Genomic DNA, 21,069 nt, shown 5'->3' with positions numbered 1-21,069 from the left:
CTGTATTATCAATGCAGAGCTAAAGGCTGCATTCAGCCACTGCCAACCTTGTTGCTGCAAAAGATATCAAAAGGTCATCAACAAAAAGAGTACTGTATATGTATATGTTACATCTGGGGAATTATTTTTTTGAGACCCCATTGACTGCTATGCCAAACAAAGTTATGCTTAGAACACTTCCTTGTGGCACTCCCCCTTCTTGGTTAAATACCTGACATTGTTGCTCCTACCTGAACCTGAAGTAACCTATTTTTTTAAAAATGCCTCGATAAAAAGAGGCAAATTCTCTCTCAGGTTACATTCATAGAGAACCCTCAGAATGCCATATCGCCATGTTGTATCATCAGCTTTCTCAAGATCAAAGAAAACAGTGATATGATGCTGTTTGTTAGCAAAAGCATCACATATTTAAGATTCCATTCAAACCAACACTTCAATGGTGGAGTGCATATTTCGAAAGCCACACCAAGCAGGTGACAGATATTTACCACCTTCCAAGTACCACATCAAATGTGTTCATTTTTTCCATTACATTGCACTGACACCACGTTCACCATTTTTTTCATTATCTTACAGAGACATGAAGTCAGTGCGATTGGACAATAATTTTCTGTCTTTAATGGGTCTTTCACTGGTTTCACGAATGGCAGTAACTTTAACATTTCCCATAGCTTAGGGAAGATATGTTCTCAGATAATTCTGTTAATAATGCCTAATATGACAAATCTGGTATTTTCAGGTATGCCTAATTACTGAATATGTTATATCATCTTGTCCAAGAGCTGATTAGCTACATTTACTTAAGGCTGATTGAAATTCTCTAATAGTAAAAGGTACATTGTATCATTCATTCCTTGATGTACCAAAACCAATTTCGACCTGTTCCATTAGCCTTCTTTGAGCTGAATAGGGTCTGTCATCAGTTTTCTTTGCAACATTGGCAAAATGCTTAGCAAACTCACTTGCCACTAACCAGGGATCTGCTACTTCATAACCACTGAGCTTGATAACTGGAGGTTAACAAGGAGTAAATTTGCCCGCTAATTTTCTAACTCTCTTCCAAACTAAAGTCAAGGGTATTTTCGAATTTAGTGAAGATATAAAAATTGTCCAAGATTCCTTTTGTACTTTTTTAATATCTATGCGGAAATGAGCTCTTGCTTTTCAAAATTCAATACAGTAATACTCACATTTTTGTCTGCGATATCTTGAGAAAGCTGATCTCATAGTTCTGAGTTTCCTGGCATTTGAGAGTCACCCGGGAACCAGTCGATGGAAAAATATGCCTGAAGTCCTAGGTATGGATTGAAGACCACCCGAGAACATATTAAAAAAGTCAAGAGCATCATCTACATAGGGAAAGTCATCAGCTGAGTCATCTACTGAGCTTTGTTCCTGGAATGTTGCCCAAACAGAAGATGGAAGATTTGCAACTACATTCACCACTACAGTATTGGAAAATGGTCGCTGGTAAATCTATCATCACTGCATACAGATAAATCAATTGCTGATATTGTGCCTGTTTGAACTTGAAAATGTGTAGACTCCCCAGTGTTTAGGATTCCCACATTTTCACTTTCTATGATGGAACAAAGGCAATTTCCTCTTTGATTGGTGATGATGTCATCCCAAAGAGGGTTTCTACTATTCATATCTCTCAGAATAACAAAGGGACGTGGTCGCTTTTGAATGATTGATTTAAATTAATCAATGGGGAAGATTTCATTAGGTGGTAGACAGAGAGAGCATACTGTATGTTTTCTTTGCAAATGGATCTGCAAACTTATCACTTGCAGTGTAGAATGGATACTAATAGGATTTTGGGGGGTGTCATTATAAATATGCAAAGCTACAACCCCATGACTTCCTATATTTACATTATAAGGGGAATGATAAGATGTATGGTATACTCTCGTGGGTTGGGACATATATTATTGCCAGTCATAGTCTCCTGCAAAGCTATACATACAGGAGACACTCCTGATATGAGCAGCCTTAGTTCTTCCCACTTAGCTCTTAATCCCTGACAGTTCCACTGGAGAAAATGAATGAATTCTACTTTGCTCTTGAGGCCTCTTTTAAGTGCCTTCAGTTCACTGCCTTGTTCCTGCTTTTTTTCTGGGAGGAGACTGATTTATTTATGGCTTCCTTCCTTTTAAGAGGGTTATCAATCTCAGGAGCACCAGGCAAAGCTGGTGCTGCCTAAGGAGGGGTGTGAAGGTCAGACAAAATTGGTGCATCCTCCAAAGTGTCAGGTGCCGGCTCCAGGGAGACACAAGCACCAGATATCAGTACAGCCTCCAACAAGGCAGGAGTGCCAGCCATAGCTGGCGCACCCTCCAAAGCAGCTGACACACCAGGTATAGCTAGTACAGCCTTCAGAGACAGGAGTGTCAGGTACATCTGGCACTGCCTCCTAAGAGGCGGGAGTGCCAGAAATCACTGGCACTGCCTCCGAAGAGGCAGGAACACCAGAAACCACTGGCACAGCCTCCGAAGAGGCAAGAGTGCCATAAACCACTAGTGCAGCCTCCGAAAAGGTGGGAGTACAGGTCGCCACTGATCTTCCCTTTATTACACTGCCAAAGGAAGCACTTCTGGTAACATTTATATTTCTTCTTCTTCTTCTTCTTCTTCTTCTTCTTTTTCTGTTTGCAGCAATACTGGAAATGGATACTCCAGGTCTAACATAATGATTTAATACTTTCTCTTTTGCCTTTCTAACTGTGATATGTTCACTTACCCTTAATGTCTTTATCTCCTTTTCCATGATGTATACATCACAATTCTGTGAAGAAGATGGATGATTCTCTCCACAGTGTATCCATCTAGCTTCTTTACAACATACTGCACACCATGCTCTGGCTCACTATATTTAACACATGTGGCAGGCTTGCCTTGTAGCTTTTGCCTACAAGACCCTATAATAAGTCCATATTCTTGGCAATAAGAACATCTCTGTCTTGGGATATATTGCTTTACCTTAAAACTTAACCATGCTGCTTTTATTTCAATAGGTAAGCGTGTTGAATTAAATTTAATAATCAAATTTGGAAGTGGAACTAAGGCTCCACTGATCATCTTCATTCTTTCAACTCTACACCTTGATCCTTAAATTGTTCTGCAAGCTTCTCTTCTGAGTATGTCATCAGTTGGGGTGCAATTATCATTCCCTTGGTGTGATTCCAGAAAGCATGTACTGAGCAGTCGCTTTAACTCCTCCAAGATGCAATAATGCTTTAATTTTTCACTTTTGCTTACTGAGGCCAATTCTTCTGTCAGTTTTCCTCGACCTTCAGATGAGATCTTTAGCTCTTCGCCATAACACCTCACAATATCTGTATAATATCACAACTAGAATCTTCCAGATTAAAGGTCAAATACTTAGAGGTTTCAAATATACCTGGTCTTATTTCACATACATTTCTGGCCAATTTCCTTTTGCTCTGCGCTGGAGCATCGGGTTCCAGTGTAAATACTCTATAAAGTTTCCTAGCCTTCTCCAAGCACAGGTTGTCAGAGAAGGGCGCAGAGGTCTCATCTGTGCCAAAACAGTATCATTAGAGTCCAGGGGTACTCAATTCTTTTATGCTACTACTACTCATAAAGACTGAATATTATAAAAATAAAAAATTAGGTAAACCTGAAAAACCTTAAAAAGATATCAGCCTTTTATGGAATTTATTCTTCCACCAATGGCACAAGTGAGAGCTGTTCCCAAATGTCTACCCCCTACCCTACCCCGCATGGGATGGCACAACACAGTTATGGTGGCCCAAGTGTAAGCCAAACCCACTTGTTGGGACTAAGAGTATTACAAGAGTACAATCATCCACACCCTAATCATATTATGGGCAAACTGGACAGAGTGCCGAGAGTCCTATCCCCAGAACCAGACCACCCCTGGAATCCATGGCCCAGCCCTGCTGAATAGTTCTGCCCTTGAGCTATCAATCTGATATCTCTCAGGTCCAAACATTATCGGGTAGTTGATGATCCTACCATGGTTCCCACTACTTAGCTTCCGATATAAACCCAGTCCCAGCTGTGATACCTTTTCCTATTTACCAGGTCCAATAAATTTTATCAAAAGTGGAAAATTCAACAAAAATTAACCCAAGCAATACATAATGATATATGGGACACTTGGACTCAAACCCAGGAACCAGGACACAGACAAGTCAGGTCCAGGTCAACCTGTTTGGTCAGCAGTGAGCTCTCTGAGGATATATAGTACTTCCTCTGGTGAGCTAGAGGCGGAGGAAGCGTCTTGCTAGAGCAGCTAGACTGAAGAGAATTCTCTTGTCAAGAAAGACCCCAACAGCAATTCTCAACCAAGGCAACCGCACCGAGACCCTGGGTTCCTTCTGGGGTCCCTAAAAAGACTACATGGCTCCAAGGTCTCTTCCTCAAGATCATTATAATGCGTATCATACTAATGATATCCAGAAAATACCTCTAACTCAGGGGTGTCTGAGTCCTGGAGCATAGGACCCTCAGGTCCCTCCAGGTCCTAGTTCTCCCATGGCACTCCCTCCACAGGAGACGGATGCACGCCAGAGCCCCCGGCAACCCCTCGAGCCCTAGATCCGTCCAGCTCCTCAAAAACCCGGAGGTGAAGGGGACAGGTGAGGGATTGCGGGTACTCTTGCCCAAGCTGTCAAAGACCGAAGTCCCAACAGATGAGCTAGGATGTGGGCGGTTGTCAACTTGTGGTAACGACATCTGCATGGGTCAGGGAAAGTGGCCCCAATCACATGAACATGAGTAAGGACTGTCCCATGAGCACGCTCCAGCCTTCTTAGAAGCTGGACCTTCTATAGGCAAAGAAGACTTAGCAGGGAACCTCCACTTGCCTTGCCCAGATGGCCGGGCCTGTCAAGCAGGGCCACCATCCAGGCACCCCTGAGACACTCTCTTTGAAGAGTGGGAGGGTGGTGAGGGAGCACCTGCAATGCTCTCTACTCACCTTCTCTCACTGGGCTGTGCTGTTACTGCTTCGACCATAACTGTGATGACTTCTACGGTCCCAGTATCCTCTGGCTCATGGGGCAATCATCACATCCTTGGTAACTTTGCACATCCCTTCGGTGATGTGCCCCCAGGTGCTGCTGTCAACTTTGTTGTTGGGTGATGCCCTCCACATGCTGCTGCAAACCGTCCTCAGCAAGAAGAGGAAGTCAGAGAAGAGAAGGAAGTCGTTGTTGTCTTTGTCTTCGCCGTCGAGTGCTGTCGCCTTCCCCCTTCTTCCAAAGCTAGTAAGCAGAGGAAGGTTGCCTTGCCCGCCTGTGGGAAGTCTTGTTGAGCTTCCAGCAGCCATTTCTCTCGGGACCCCTAGTGCACAGGTACAGGTCCTGGTACCTCACTGGGCTGGTAAGGGACCACGGCCTCTGGTCCTGGGTATGCCAGCACAGCCATACCCAGGACCGGGAGGCCATGGTCCCTTACCAGCCCAGTGAGGTACCAGGACCTGTACCTGTGCACTAGGGGTCCCGAGAGAAATGGCTGCTGGAAGCTCAACAAGACTTCCCACAGGCGGGCAAGGCAACCTTCCTCTGCTTACTAGCTGCTGGCATACCCAGGACCAGAGGCCGTGGTCCCTTACCAGCCCAGTGAGGTACCAGGACCTGTACCTGTGCACTAGGGGTCCCGAGAGAAATGGCTGCTGGAAGCTCAACAAGACTTCCCACAGGCGGGCAAGGCAACCTTCCTCTGCTTACTAGCTTTGGAAGGAGGGGGAAGGCGACAGCACTCGACGGCGAAGACAAAGACAACAACGACTTCCTTCTCTTCTTTGACTTCCTCTTCTTGCTGAGGACGGTTTGCAGCAGCATGTGGAGGGCATCACCCAACAACAAAGTTGACAGCAGCACCTGGGGGCACATCACCGAAGGGATGTGCAAAGTTACCAAGGATGTGATGATTGCCCCATGAGCCAGAGGATACTGGGACCGTAGAAGTCATCACAGTTATGGTCGAAGTAGTAACAGGAAGGCTTTTTACAACCTTCAAGTGATTAATGAGACTAGTCACACACAGCTCCCCGAGAGACTTAAGGAGGGCCAGAGCTCCTTAAGTCCCTCAGGCTCCACAGCGCCTGCAAAGAAGGTTGGGTTAGGTGAGGCAGTCTCCCTACTCCACAAGAACGAGCATCCCCCCAAAGGACAACCACTCCTTTGAGTGAAGCAAAACTGACGGAGAGGAATCAGGCTGGTCATCTCCCCACCAGTGGTTCTCTACTAACGTAGCAGTAGGAGTTGGCAAAGGGGAAACTGCTCCCTCAGGAGTGGTAACAGCAGGTGGAAGTTTGGCCAGGGCCAAGAAGGAACCAGAGAGAATCTCCGGCGTCACCAGTGGAGTATTGCACTCCAATGACACTGGAGAAAGCTTCTTCTCTTTCCTTTTCTTCCTGGCAAACTTCATCCACTGTTCACAAGACCAAACCCGGCACTCTGAGCATGGGCTAGATTCATTACAGTTATGCTTACAGCATGGCACACACAATGAACAAAGATCTACCGTGATAGTGAAGAGGAACTGTTTACAGGGCCTGTCCTTCCCTGGGCAGTGTCAAAGGACTAAAAGGTTTTCTCTCCAAAGGTGGCTTTTGTGATTGAGGTGTTTGCATTCTTTTTAATTACAAACACAATATAATAAAAAAAAGCAGCAAACGGAAGTCGGGCAGAGAGCATAGCAGACATCTTCACTTGATGATGGCCAAAAGCAAAGAGGAGTACAGACCAACAGGATTTCCCCGCTACAGTTGGCAGTTAACGACCTTGTCTGAGAGTTAAATGGCCATTTCAGCTTGCGTTCATAACCTAAATCCTATGTAAAGAACGAGGGTTTATATTTGTGTATGAACAATTATATTTTTGACTGGTTCCACTAATTTTCATCTTTCCTCTGCAATTCTATCCTGATGAATCTTTTTTTTTCTCAGTTGTTTTGAAACCCTGGTTCTATTCCTTCTAACTCTCTTCTTTACCTTTGCCACCTGTCTTCGGCCTTCTTCCTTTCTGTCCCCTTAATTTCCTGTGCTTTAAGACAGAAGACTCCAAACTTTTTCAATTCACTTTGTAGATCTGAATTTTACAAACATTTTCTCTCGCTTTATATCATTTCCCTGATAATTCATTGAATACTACTTCTGCTCTCCTTTTGTGTGCCTTCGTCCACCTTTGGTTTTGATATTTTTTGGCTTTTTTATTTTTCAGTTTTTATGTTTGGACTCAGCTGATAATTGCCTCACTATTGCTAATTGTGAAATCAGTTTAAAGAACTATGTTGTGTAAAGCATGCCTCACTTACAACAATACAATCCTTTCTTAGATGCTACTTGAACATATGACAATCATGATAATCGCTGTGTATTTCAGCTTCCTTACTCTTGTATGCTATCAGCTTCTCTCTGGACTTCTTAAACACTCTGTTTAGCACATTTCAATCTTTCCTCTGACAAATTCCTAAACCACTTATCTTTAGCTTCTCCCCCAAGTGATATCTTCCCATATACTGTATCCCCAAAGGCAATTTTCCATTCTTAAGTGGCCATTTAGTTTTCTCCTACCAGTAACCCCTTGATTGCAGTACCTCTATCACTGTATCTCATAGCTTTTCTCAAAACTCATATTTTCTTCTCCTGGTCTCCATGATGAGGTGAGCATAATAAAAAAACATTCATTGCTGTCTTTCTTAAGATCATTTTTACCTTCTTTACTTAATTCCTTTGTCCCACTTCATCACATTTTCTGCCACTTCATTTGACCAATACATCCATCATATTTTGTCTTGTCTCACCTCCTTTCCACAAAACTATAGTATTTTCACTAGAACCTGAAGGGTCTGGAACAGAGAAGCATAACACCTACAGCTTCCTGTATAACTTTGTGGCAACCACGCTGACCACTTGTTAACCAAAACTCAAAAATCCTTTCCCCTTTCAAGATCTAAGATACAAATCTGTTCCAGGTGGTTGACCTGGTCTGACAAGACATCCCTTCCATCCAGAATCTACCCAGTTGACAGCTCCATGGCATGGACCGCTGTCCACTTACGCATCCGCTACGTCAAGTGACAGAGGTTAAAGTATTTGCTGTTGCAAGCCACTACAGTCTAGTTGTCACTCACCAACACTACAGAGTAACTCATCTCTTTATCCTGGAATGCTTGCAAGACTAGAAGCACTGCTTGTGTGCAGATCATGCTCATCCTCTGTCAACATACTGCGAGACTAACCACTCAGGTTTGTGGGCCCACTTCTTCAATATGTCTGAGAACAGTAGCATCTCCAGAAGGAGGTGGTCAAGGGACTCCCCACAAGGAGGTTCCTGTCACCCAACCACCCAGCAAGGTTCTCCCTCACTTATCTGTTATAGGCAGAAGCTTGAAGAGAGTGTTGCCTGAGGCTGACCAATGCTACTTCATCTGTTAATGAAGAGAGAGCAGGTGGAGCTGTCCATGCAGAATGAGCTTCTCCAAAGACAACAGGTGACAAAAGATTGCCTGCCAAAGCCCTGTTGGTAGATCCAGTTGCAACAAAAACTGCCTTGAAATCTTCTTGAGCAGGCTAATGAAAGAGTATGATAGAAACTTGCTGCTACCATGCATATCCATGCCAAAATACTTTGCCTGCTGCTTGGCCACAAGCTACAACTTCTCCCATTTTATCCCAATACCAAGGTGGTGGTCTCTGTTCCCGGTAATGCAGCAAGCATATACATAGCAAATGGGCCCTAGGCTGATACCAGGATGAACATTTGAATGATCACCTGACTTCCCTACAAGCTTGAGCAAGGTTCCTTTCAACAGCCCAGAAAACTTCACAGGACACCAAGGTGTCCATATCAGAACACCTTTCTCTACCACTGCCTAAACTTTACTCTTCATAAAGCGTAAAAAGGTACCCAACACTGATCCATTCCACTTAGCTACTCTATTATTGGCCAAAACTTGTCAGAAGACGACTACCAACATTAGGACATATCTCAGGACAAAGTTTGTTCCATCTGGGTGACAAGCAAGAACCTTTTTAGGGGTTGGTCTATGCGTCTTCTAGCACGTATTACTTACTCTAATGTACCGATGGTGGAAAAGTAGCCGATTGGCAGAACAGACAATTAACAAGAGCAAAGACACCATAAGCAAGCAGCAACCACAGCAGCCGAAACAACTGCCTTTCCTCCCGTATCCCAAAGTGTGCTCTTTTGACTAGATTGGCTTGACAAAGGGGGGAGTTGATACTTCCCCAAGATTGACTAGACATCAGAGATCATTAAATCCACAATGCAGCAAATGTTCACTCCATTCCAATTATGACTGAAGAGGTTCTGAAGGAGAAACCTCGGATTCATTCAAGCATGAGCAGGATCCTCTCTCAAAAGATGGGCTGGCAACACCAGTCTACACTGTGAGCACTCTAAGACCATGCATGGTAACAATCAGACCTATTGGTACTGGCTGCTAAATAAAATTTGAGGTTGTTTTGTAACAACTTGAAATCTTGGTCCACAATTCCATAAACTTTCATATGATTGGTCAAAGCCAAAATAGCAGAAGCCCCACGGATGAGGATTCACACATGCTATCACACACATGCATCATACGTCTTGGACAAACCAAAAACAGTGTCTACAGTACTAATGTGGAGAGCTTATGTGAATGAACTCTCAAAGCTGCATGCACACGATCCAGGGATTATGTACCAGCACATCAGGGAGTTTGGACAAACCAGGCAACAACCAAGGGCTCACACAATCACACATATACATACCAACACAATACCCAGTGGTACTGTATAGAAGTGGCCTGTTGCACGTAAACCTTATGTCCATACTTGGACTGCATGCACCCAAACTAAATATCATGCACACGCCAAGAAAGCAGTACAACTTTTCTGCATACCTCAACAGAAGTACAAACTGGTGAAGAGTCCAGGACAGTCCTCATGTTTCAGAAGTACAAGGGGATACACTGATTCATCAACACTCAAAGAACCCGGTCCTGGTGTAAACCTACCAATGGCAGACATCCCACTAGCAGGTAAGCGAATACACAATCAACTCTTGAAGAAGGAAGGATCTCACAAAGTCCAACAGAACTTCATATGAGATGTGTTCCAAAACCTTCTTCTTCCCACAAAAGGAAGCAGATGAAGAAGAGCAGGAGCTGAAAGAGATTATTTGGAGGAATAAGATAAGGGCTTGTACTTCATCCTATTCCATCCACAAGTTTTACTCTCTTCTTTACACTAGAAGACATGTTGAGGTAGGAAGCAGCAATGGAGGAATAGGGCCTGTCCTTATACCATAATGGTATCGCCACAGGGCAGATGATCACTACAGTAGCTCACCAGCACTGAGTTCCTTAGTGGAAATGGCAGAGAAAGATAATTCACTTAGAATATGGAGCAGAACATCTGTTAGCACTCCAATGAAGCAACCAACAAAACATTCACAAGAGGAGGTGAACCAATAACATATGCCACTGTCTCACCTGGAAAGAGCCTGGCGCACACACCTGGATCAGCACTGTCAGTGAGTTGGGGGCTGGTTGCCTACCCTCATAAGCCTGAGAACAAGCAAAAGGATGGGAGAGAGGGTTTACTCCAAGAGGAAGGAGCCAAAAACAACTGAGCAGTATCAAGGGCAGGGCAATCCCTTCAAAGAAACCAGCAGGTAGTTTCTGGCCTTATTCTGCTGCTTCCAAACCTCTCCACTGTGAAGGAGACCAGCCAGCACACTCGTATCATACACGCCAAACAGCAAAACTGGTTACACTTACACCAAGAAGATGGAGCACCCAAACACCTGCTTATATACTCCACAACATTTTGCTGCTCAACAAAAAATACAAACATCACACGACAATAAAAAAAAAGATGAAAGAATTTTCAATCTGATGTCCAATCAGAGCTCAGCAAGATGTCTTAAATCAACAGCAGCTAAAGAAGTGCTTGATGACAGCATTTGAGTATGGGTTTGCCCCCATCTCACCTACCTACCACCATTTAACTACCTTGACAGCAGCATTTGAGTATGGGTTTGCCCCCATCTCACCTACCTACCACCATTTAACTACCATGTTACCAAAGAAGTGCTTGATGACAGCATTTGAGTATGGGTTTGCCCCCATCTCACCTACCTACCACCATTTAACTACCTTGTTACCAAGTTTCAATGACTGATTTCAGCTTGTAGTGAATACTATATAACAGGCAATGGTCTGCATTCCCACTGGAACATACATGACATTTATATGATAAAATAAAGTTTTATATATACTTACCAAATAATTACATAGCTATTGGTTCCTAACCTATGGCAGCTTAAAAATTCAAAATCTGTGTGGCAGTGCTTCTATCGCTTGTGTGTAGGTGATAAGGTCCCACCACTATCTGGGACTTAAGGAAACAACTTAGCAGAAAGCCCAATTCGTTCCATGCTCTAATGTCCATGCGAGGGGAGGTGGGTGTGCTCCGATCATGTTAATTAATTGGTAAGTACTGTATATATATATAAAACTTTATTTTATCATAAAAATGTCATTTTTACATAAGTAACTTAACAAGTAATTACATAGCTGATTCCATATTGTAGGAGGTGGGAAAGATCATGGACATTTTCTACTCCAAAGCATTAAGTAAGTAATGAATTTGAAACAGAAAGGTTGCTAACATTAATAAAATGTTTGTTGTTTCCTAACCTGTTGAGGGAGCTGCTGCAGGAAGGTACCGCCTCTGGTTGGCACTCCTCTCAACTTGTAGTAGGCGTGGCAGTGTAGCCAAGGGTCGTCCCTACGTTAGTGGGAACTTTGCAACGGAGGAAGTACAACGTATGCTGACAAAGTTTTAAAAGATGGCCCCTGGGCATAGACCAGAATACAAACCAGAATTAAAACCACAAACCACGCCATTAAAAACAGTCTTGAACTGGTGGGTACTCTAGGTACAAAGTACCCCAAGCATCCCATACACTCAAAACCTTAAGTAAAACTGAGTAAAAAGCAAAGGAGCAGAAAGTTCCATACGCTTCCTCTCCCAACACCATGCCAGCCATGGATAAAGGTCCTAAAGTGTGACAATTTTCAAACACGGTTTGTATGTCCTTATGTTAGTGTGAAGCGAAGATAGATTTACATCTCCAGAATGTCGACTGCAAGATTGTAGAAAGAGACAAATTATGTTTAAATGCCAGGGATGTTGTGACTGCTCTAATTCTTGGGCCTGAGAGCGAGCTTCCAATATCAACTCCCTCAGAAAAAAGGAAATGGCATTTTTTGATACAGGACGAAAAGGGCTTCTTACAGAGCGGCAGAGGTATTAGATAATACTCCAAACTTCTGATCGAACCTTGATTCGAGGCTGGCAATGGCGAGGAGAGCAGAATCGTGGGAACCTGGATCAAGAGTTAGTGGTAAAGTAGGAGGACTTAGGATGGGAGAAAGCGGAGGAATTGGAGAAGTAACAGTTCTATCTTCCACTATACTAGGAAAAGGAGCAGATTGCCTTCCTCTTTCTATCTCTTTCTAGTTTCTCTAAGCACAATTTTAAGGTCTTCCATTTTTTCTCCTCCCAATCCTGACACTCTAAGCAAGTATTATCCATATTACACTCTTGTCCCCTACATTTAGTGCATTTAGTATGGGAATCGTAAGAAAACTTAGTTAGTCCAGTTTTACAACCCTCTGAGCAACAGCACATAGTAGAAGAACTAAAATCCAACATGTTAACTGAGGAAAATCATAAAGTTAACTAACAAATAATCCAATAATGATAGAAAACCACAACAACAACAAATTGTGAATACTGTACTTCACCAAAATCAGGCAAAGAAAACATCCAAAATAGCGATGAAGTTAGCTGCAAAACACTACCGATGTTGATCAGAAGCCAGCAGGAAACGAATTGAGCTCTCTGCTAAGGTGTTCCCTTAAGACCCGGATAGTGGGCGGGACCTTATCACCTACACACAAAGGATAGAAGCGCCACTGTGCGAATTTTGAATTTTTTTAAGCTGCTGTAGGTTAGGAAACAATAGCTATGTAATTACTTGGTTAGTTACTTATATAAAATTTACATAAGAATATAATGTATCAGGATTACTACCTGCATTGTGTTACTATTACCACCTTACAGTAAGTAATTATTTAACTATAGCTGAAGCCAGAACCATGACACATCCTTACAATTAACGCAGATGTAAGCACTCACAATAAAATGTTATAAAACCATAATGTGATACGAACTATCACTATCCTTAGACTAGAGTAAAATAAATTCAATCACCGTCAAACAGGAGCAAAAATACCAAGCTCACTTGGTTACTTTCACAGTTACATAATTTAAATTCAAGAGACAGAGTCAGAAAGACATGATTATTTTAAGTTAATTATAGTTATATAATAGCAAATTCCAAATATACCATAGTTTTTCATTTTTGTGTAACAAACCCACACAGGCGGACATGCGTAGGTTATGTAATTCATGTAAATGTAATGAAACATCACAGAGAGGATTTATGCAGGGTCTATAAATGTGTGCAAATATATTAATAAAAACTGAGCGAGAGAGAGAGAGAGAGAGAGAGAGAGAGAGAGAGAGAGAGAGAGAGAGAGAGAGAGAGAGAGAGAGAGAGAGAGAGAGAGAGATAATCAAATTTACATTTTTTCTCAATACAGGTGTATGTATGTGTGTGTGTGCGTGTGGGTAAGGAAACCAGGCAAATACCTTAACAGCAAAATATATTACTGTATTTTGTATAGTTACATGAATAGAATCTTATAAAAACATACCATGGCTGCCCCAACAGCAATGCCAGCAAATCCAGATTCAGTAATTGGAGTATCTATAACCCTCTTATCTCCATACTTCTTCCACAAACCACGTGAAACTTTGTATGCACCATCATACTGTGCTACTTCTTCTCCCATCAGGAACACCTAGATATCAGATAAACAGATGATCTTTACAAAAAGATAATATTCCTTACATCAGTGCTTCTCATAAAAAAAAGATCAAGCATTTTTCAATCCTTTTCCTACTAAGAGTCCTACTCATATGACAACTAAACATTTCAAATTCCTTGTACCAAAAAACAAAAGAATTAAGTTACAGCAATTTATTTGTCAGATGATTCATTGTCACTCATACATATATATGTTCTTACCGCTTCATCCCGCTCCATTTCTTCATCCAGGGCAGAATTGAGAGCATCACGAACAGTGAGTTGACCTGCTGCTACTCTTGTTGTGGAGAAACTACGGGTCAGCACCCCGGAGATGTGCTGCACAACGTAAAATTTGGTAAGTATTTTCATAACTAATTTTTAATTAATCCTTCCACTTAAAATCCTATTCCATTAACTTTCCACAACAAAACTATTACATCAGCCTACAGAAAATGTGACAGCAGAATAGCCTATAAATAGTGCCTGTAATTTGTATGGGTTATACTGTAAAAACAAAGATCTTGCTAACCTCAATCAATGTATGGTATAACTTATCCTTAAAATGATGTGCAAATAGTCACTGCCTTTGATGCAATCTTCCAAAGAATAGAGTGACCATTTCAGAGAGAGAGAGAGAGAGAGAGAGAGAGAGAGAGAGAGAGAGAGAGAGAGAATATATACCAACATAATTTATCAGCAAATTTATACATTCATGAATTGACAACAGCCTGAAGGAAATGAAGGAAATGGTTATCTTATTTAGAATTTATGCCTGAAACTTAGGGAGATTTCCTGGAGGATTTTCCCCAAATTTTACAGCAAGGGAAATGAAAGACCCCTGGTACTGCATAATGTAACAGTGTGGCACCTTAACATACTTTCATAAGCATAAGCTTAAATGACAGCCTAAGAAATTTTGCCAAGCTGGATGTCTTTTAGTCACAATAGTCTAAAACCATACTTTCATAAGCAGATGCTCAAATGACAGCTTAGGGAAGTTTGCCAAACAAGAATTCTTTTTGTGACAATAGCCTAAACACAAAATTATCATTGCTGGTGGAACCATTTAAAGCAATCTTGTCTAAAACACAAAGAACTCACGAAGCTGCTGATGCCAGAACGGAAAAATATTCCAGTATTGATAAAACAGAAAATTTTAAATTAATTACAGGCAGTCCCCTGTTTATGCACGGGGGTTCCGCTTATGCTACAGAAACTGAAAATCGTCACAAACCAAAAATGTCGAAAATCGTCAAAAATCCTAAGAAAACCTTACTTTAATACTTTGGGTGTATTGAAAATTCTGTAAACTGCGCCACTCTTCTGAAGAAGCCTCTCCTCCTGTAAGTCGGCTCGAGAGTCTGAACCCTGTCAGATTTAGATCTGACGGGTTCCTGTGGAACTTTCTGCTGTGCAACTGGCACAGAAGGTCTGGTCTGAATGGCAACCTCCTTGGCCAATCCACTACTTTCTCCAGTAGCTCTGGAAACCATGATCTTCCTGGCCACCATGGAGCTATAAGGATCATTGACACACCTTTATTGTGCTCGAAACTTTCAGGACTTCTCCAGCATCTGAAGGGAGGAATACATAAAGGAAGAGACCACGACCAGTCCAGGAGCATGGCATCCGCTAATGCTTCTGGGTCTGGAACAGGAAACAAAGAGGTAGTCTGCGGTTTTCCCTGGTTGCGAACAGGTCTAACATGGAGTTCCCCAAACTACAGGCGCCAGCAGACTTTCTGGTGGAGTCCATTCGTCCGAATGACCTGGAGTGACCTGCTGAGGATATCCGCTCTTACGTTGAGAGCTCCCGGGATGAAGCGAGTTACTAGCTCTATGTTCTTGGTTGCCGCCCACAAAAGCAGGTCTTCGATCTCGAACAGAGAGAAGGAGTGAGTGCGCTCCTTGTTTCTTCACGTCGCCAGAGCAGTGAGTTGTCGAAGTGCACTACTATCTTTTTGTTTCCACCAGAAGCCGCAATGTTCCAAGGCTAGATGTCATTGCCTTCAACTCTTTTCGCATTTATGTGCCAATCCCACACGTTGGGATGAAGACCAGTGCCTGACATGAAGATCCCCAATGTTGCTCCCCCAGCCCTCGTCTGGGCGTCGGAGGCAACATCAGTCTGGGTTCACTCTGTCTCAGTGACAAACCTCGATCTAGTTTGCTCTGTGGTTTCCTGCATGACAGGTCTTGCTTTGCTTGGTGGATGGAGGAAGAGAGTGTATCCATTAAAGGCTCATCCATTCCTTGGCAGAACAGGTCTTGGCTGCCATCAGGTATCTCACTTTCAGCAGGCATTTCTCGATCCTTTGAGGCGTCGGAAAAACCTGAAAGAACTGGTTCATCGAACTTTCCCAAATAAGTCAAGTCTTGAGATGGAGGTTGTGACTTTGGAAGATTTACTATGAGTCCCAATTGATCGGTAAGAGAAAGGGTCCTTTGTAGGTCCCTTCATGCATTGTGCTTTTGTGGAGACCGGATCAGCCAGTCGATAAGTGAGGAAATGTGAATTCCCTCTAAGTGAAACCATTTACGCAATTGGAGCCATCATCCTTAGCTTGTGGGGCTGTTGATAGGCGAGAAGCAAGAGCCTGAATTGAAAAGCCCTGCCTCTGAACACAAACCAGTAGGAATTTCCTTGATCTCGGATGGATAGGTACATGGTAATAAAGTCCTGGAGATCGAGGACACCATCAGTCTCCTTCCTTCAGGAATTGATAACCGACTGTGGTTTCCATCTTGAATAGTGTTTGAAGCACAAATTTGTTCAGGAGCGCTTACGTCGAGGACTGGTCTCCATCCTCCCTGGCGATTTGGAACCAGAAACAGGCGGTTGTAGAACCCGGAGATGAGTTAGGACTGCTTCTATGGCTCCTTTTGAAGGAGGAAGTAACTTCCTCCTCCAACACCACAAAAGTTTCTCTGAGTCCCTGGATGATACGTTGAAGTCTACTGTGAGAGACTTTGGAAGACTCTCTGAAGAGAATGAATTGTAGCCTTCTCTCAAACGTTGATCACCCAGGAGTTCTGCTCCTTGGCCTCCCAAACTTGCCAGAGCGACTGTAGTCTGGCCCGACCGTGCATGGGGACCCTGAACTCCTTCCGGTTGAGTACCCCTAAACTTTCTGGGATGAGAAGAAATTTTCCTCTTCCCCTAGCACGGAGAAAAGGGCCGAGAGGAGTACCCGAGAGGAGCCTAGAGGATACAGGGAAAGAAGGCCCAGGTACTACTGGAGTAGTTGAAAACCTGGGTCTTTTAGAAGGAATGAGCCAGTAGGTCTTAGTGAACTTCATTAGAGAGCCTCGAAATTTCCTAACTAACGTGGCAGGAGAAAAGGGATTCCTTAAGCAAAGGAGCAAAAAGAGCAGATTTCTGGTTCCTGGAGACTCCTCTCGCGACAAGCGTCAATATTATCTCTTCTTCAAAATGCGGTAGCAGTCGCACAGAGCAATTTCTGACGTTCACGTCCATTGATGGCCTTGTCAGGCAGGCCAAAATAGCATCAAGATCTGCCCAGCAGTCTTGGGGAAGATACAAGACTTTCACTATCCTGCTCAAGGCTCCTATAGACCAGTCAATAAAAAGAAAGATCTCCAAGATCTATAGGAACTCTTCACCAGATGGTCAATTTCAGCGGCTTGACTTTGGATGAAGAAAAAGCTGAAGCTGACGGGCAGAATCCACAAGGCGGAGAAATCATGAGAGGAAGCCAGAGTCTCCCAAGGAAAAGACACGAGTCTCATACCACTGACGAGACTTAAAAGACGGTTGAGAGGGAAAACAGAAAGATGTTTTACCCTGAGATCTTTTCTTGCTCAACCATCTTCTTGCCTTCGGAGAAGCTCTTTTACTTGAAACAGACAGGACCAGCTTCAGAAATCTAGAGAGGAAGGAGGTTTAAAATCCTTGGCAGACTAACGTGGTCGGAGCGAAGGGAAGCTGGAGCAAAGTCTTCTTGAAAAAGTTCTTCAAAAGTTGTAGAGATGCTTAAAGTTGGAAGTAGGAGCAGGCGGAACATCATCTACTTCGAAACGCCGGAGGAAACTGGGGAGAGAATCTCTAGAAGCAGTTGGAGCACGCGGATAGAAACGTCTCCGGGAGCCAAACTGCGTTATCCTCTTGATTATACGCGACGTCACGAGCGCCAAGAAGCCCCGACCGTCAAGCGTATCAGGCTGCCAGGCTTGAGAGGTCAGGAGCCTTAGAAGATCCAGAAATAAAGCGCCAAAAACCATGGTAAGCTAGAAGCGCAAACATTGTCTTGGAAGCGTCTGATGTTTGGGCGCCAAAGCGCCAAGGCGTCGTGAAGTTAGAGACGTGCGGCGAGTGGCGCCAAGGCCTTGATCGGAGCGAGCCAGGCGCGGCGGGCTAGTCAGGCGTCTTGGCGAGCGGCGCCAGTGCGTGGCGGGGAGCAGGAGCAGGCCTCAGTTACGAAGGAACCTGAAAACTGGAGCTTTAAAACCTTGAAAAGTCTCAAATCTTGTCAATTTGTCTTACTCTTGCGAAGGGCCAGGAACCGGAGGCATAGAAGCGACCAGGATCCAACGGGAAGGAAGCCGCTACTTGCATGTAACAGGAGGATCCGGCTCGCTTACGTCCGTGAAACGTACATCAGTTGCCTGAAGAAGAAGAGATCTCTGGGGCTATCCCAAAGCTACAAGGCGGAAGAGGAGAAACGTGCCAAGGTTTCTTGATAGGAACTTGACTTGGAGAGGAAGCTCTGTGTCTCTTCAGCTGACCTACTAGACTCTGACTGCTTCCAACTCCTCTCGGCCAGAAACAGAAGCACAAGAAGACACTTCGCATCGCACTATAGCGAGCTGCACAGCAGCCTGGGACGCAACAGGACTGTTAGAGGAGCAACACCAACAAATGAGCAGACCCCACTCGCCTCCTTGGCTTCGGCATGTCTTCTCCTGAGCCCTGGGAGCCGGACAGAGGCCTCGACCTAGAAACGAGGGCGAACAGTCACCTCCTCCACAACACTATCACTGTAACACTTGATGTCTAGACATCGCACTCACATCCTGGCCAATCTTCTCTGTCGCAGAGAAAGAGAGCGAAATCTTACCATCAAAATTCTGCCCGAGAGGTCTGACACGGTAGTGGGTTCGGAAACAACAGGTTCGGGGCAGGAATAGGAACAGGAGGGTAACAGGAACAGAACAGAGGGCAATACTCCTACTCTGGGAGGAACTTCTGGCCAGAAGCCTTGCGTGCCTATCTTTGCCAATTTTGCCTGATACTTAGCCAACTTTTGCCAATCAAGCACAGACAAGGCAGAACATTCATCACATCTATCAGATTCGTGCACAATTTCCCTCTACAGTTAGAGCAAGAAGAGTGAGGGTCTATGTTGAACCAGAGACAATTCGGAGTTTTACAACCCCCATAATATCTAATTTGAGATCCTGAATCAGACATAACTAGAAAAAATCTCAGCAAAGCCAAAAACAAGCCAGAACCGTCAACAAAGTGGGTACTTCACCAAGAAGAAGCGAAAAAGCACCGATGAATTTCCTGAAGAGGAGCAGGCGACTAGTCGCCGGCCCGACAAGAGAAAATATGATTAGTTGTTGATGGAAATGGATCCAGGTACCCAGTGGCGGAGATGATACGTATCCACCTGACCATATATTAGCGGGACATGATTTGAATTTTCTGTCGAGATCGAGAAATTACAGCTATATGTAAACAACAAGGTAAGTTGTATAAAATTATAATTTTTCTCAATACAGGTGGTGTGTGTGTGTGTGCGTGTGGGTAAGGAAACCAGGCAAAACCTTAACAGCAAAATATATTACTGTATTTTGTATAGTTACATGAATAGAATCTTATAAAAACATACCATGGCTGCCCCAACAGCAATGCCAGCAAATCCAGATTCAGTAATTGGAGTATCTATAACCCTCTTATCTCCATACTTCTTCCACAAACCACGTGAAACTTTGTATGCACCATCATACTGTACTACTTCTTCTTCTCCCATCAGGAACACCTAGGTATCAGATAAACAGATGATCTTTACAAAAAGATAATATTCCTTACATCAGTGCTTCTTATAAAAAAAAGATCAAGCATTTTTCAATCCTTTTCCTACTAAGAATCCTACTCATATGACAACAAACATTTCAAATTCCTTGTACCAAAAAGCAACAGAAAGCAACAGAATTAAGTTACAGCAATTTATTTGTTAGATAATTCATTGTCACTCATACACATATACAGTATGTTCTTACCGCTTCATCCCGCTCCATTTCTTCATCCAGGGCAGAATTGAGAGCATCACGAACAGTGAGTTGACCTGCTGCTACTCTTGTTGTGGAGAAACTACGGGTCAGCACCCCGGAGATGTGCTGCACAATGTAAAATTGGGTAAGTATTTTCATAACTAATTTTTAATTAATCCTTCCACTTAAAATCCTATTTCATTAACTTTCCACAACAAAACTATTACATCAGCCTACAGAAAATGTGACAGCAGAATAGCCTATAAATAGTGCCTGTAATTTGTATGGGTTATACTGTAAAAACAAAGATCTTGCTAACCTCAATCAACGTATGGTATAACTTATCCTTAAAATGATGTGCAAATAGTCACTGCCTTTGATGCAATCTTCCAAAGAATAGAGTACCATTTGAGAGAGAGAGAGAGAGAGAGAGAGAGAGAGAGAGAGAGAGAGAGAATAAATACCAACATAATTTATCAGCAAATTTATACATTCATGAATTGAAAACAGCCTGAAGGAAATGGTTATCTTATTTAGAATTTATGCCTGAAACTTAGGGAGATTTCCTGGAGGGTTTTAAATTTACCTTAAAGGGAAATGAAAAGACCCTGGTACTGCACAATATAACAGTGTGGCATAACATACTTTCATAAGCATAAGCTTAAATGACAGCCTAAGAAATTTTGCCAAGCTGGATGTCTTTTAGTCACAATAGTCTAAAACCATACTTTCATAAGCAGATGCTCAAATGACAGCTTAGGGAAGTTTGCCAAACAAGAATTCTTTTTGTGACAATAGCCTAGCATAAATTATCATTGCTGGTGGAAACTTCATTTAAAGCAATCTTGTCACAGACACAAGAACTCAAGCTGCTGATGCAGAGCGAG

The 21,069-nt window shown here is 43.2% G+C and overlaps 2 protein-coding genes across 2 annotated transcripts in view; both read right to left on the bottom strand.

Moving 5' to 3' along the window:
* The window catches only part of LOC136826881 (pyruvate dehydrogenase E1 component subunit beta, mitochondrial-like), a 98,715-nt gene extending 83,451 nt beyond the window's left edge, over positions 1-15,264 (bottom strand). The window contains exons 1-2 of the mRNA XM_067084413.1: positions 14,166-15,264; positions 13,792-13,938 (exon numbers count right to left, since the gene is read on the bottom strand). Of these exons, the coding sequence (XP_066940514.1) occupies positions 13,792-13,938; positions 14,166-14,315 (297 nt within the window). The 5' untranslated portion in view covers positions 14,316-15,264. The remainder of the gene's footprint in view (positions 1-13,791; positions 13,939-14,165) is intronic.
* A 4,039-nt stretch (positions 15,265-19,303) lies between these two features.
* The window catches only part of LOC136827189 (pyruvate dehydrogenase E1 component subunit beta, mitochondrial-like), a 35,517-nt gene continuing 33,751 nt past the window's right edge, over positions 19,304-21,069 (bottom strand). Inside the window, exons 2-4 of the mRNA XM_067084960.1 lie at positions 20,192-20,308; positions 19,801-19,950; positions 19,304-19,363 (exon numbers count right to left, since the gene is read on the bottom strand). Coding sequence (XP_066941061.1) covers positions 19,304-19,363; positions 19,801-19,950; positions 20,192-20,308 — 327 coding nt within the window. The remainder of the gene's footprint in view (positions 19,364-19,800; positions 19,951-20,191; positions 20,309-21,069) is intronic.

Source organism: Macrobrachium rosenbergii, chromosome 41 (genome assembly GCF_040412425.1).
Source record: "Macrobrachium rosenbergii isolate ZJJX-2024 chromosome 41, ASM4041242v1, whole genome shotgun sequence".
In the NCBI taxonomy this organism is placed as follows: Eukaryota; Metazoa; Arthropoda; class Malacostraca; order Decapoda; family Palaemonidae; genus Macrobrachium; species Macrobrachium rosenbergii.
This window is presented reverse-complemented; position numbering and strand designations above follow the sequence as displayed.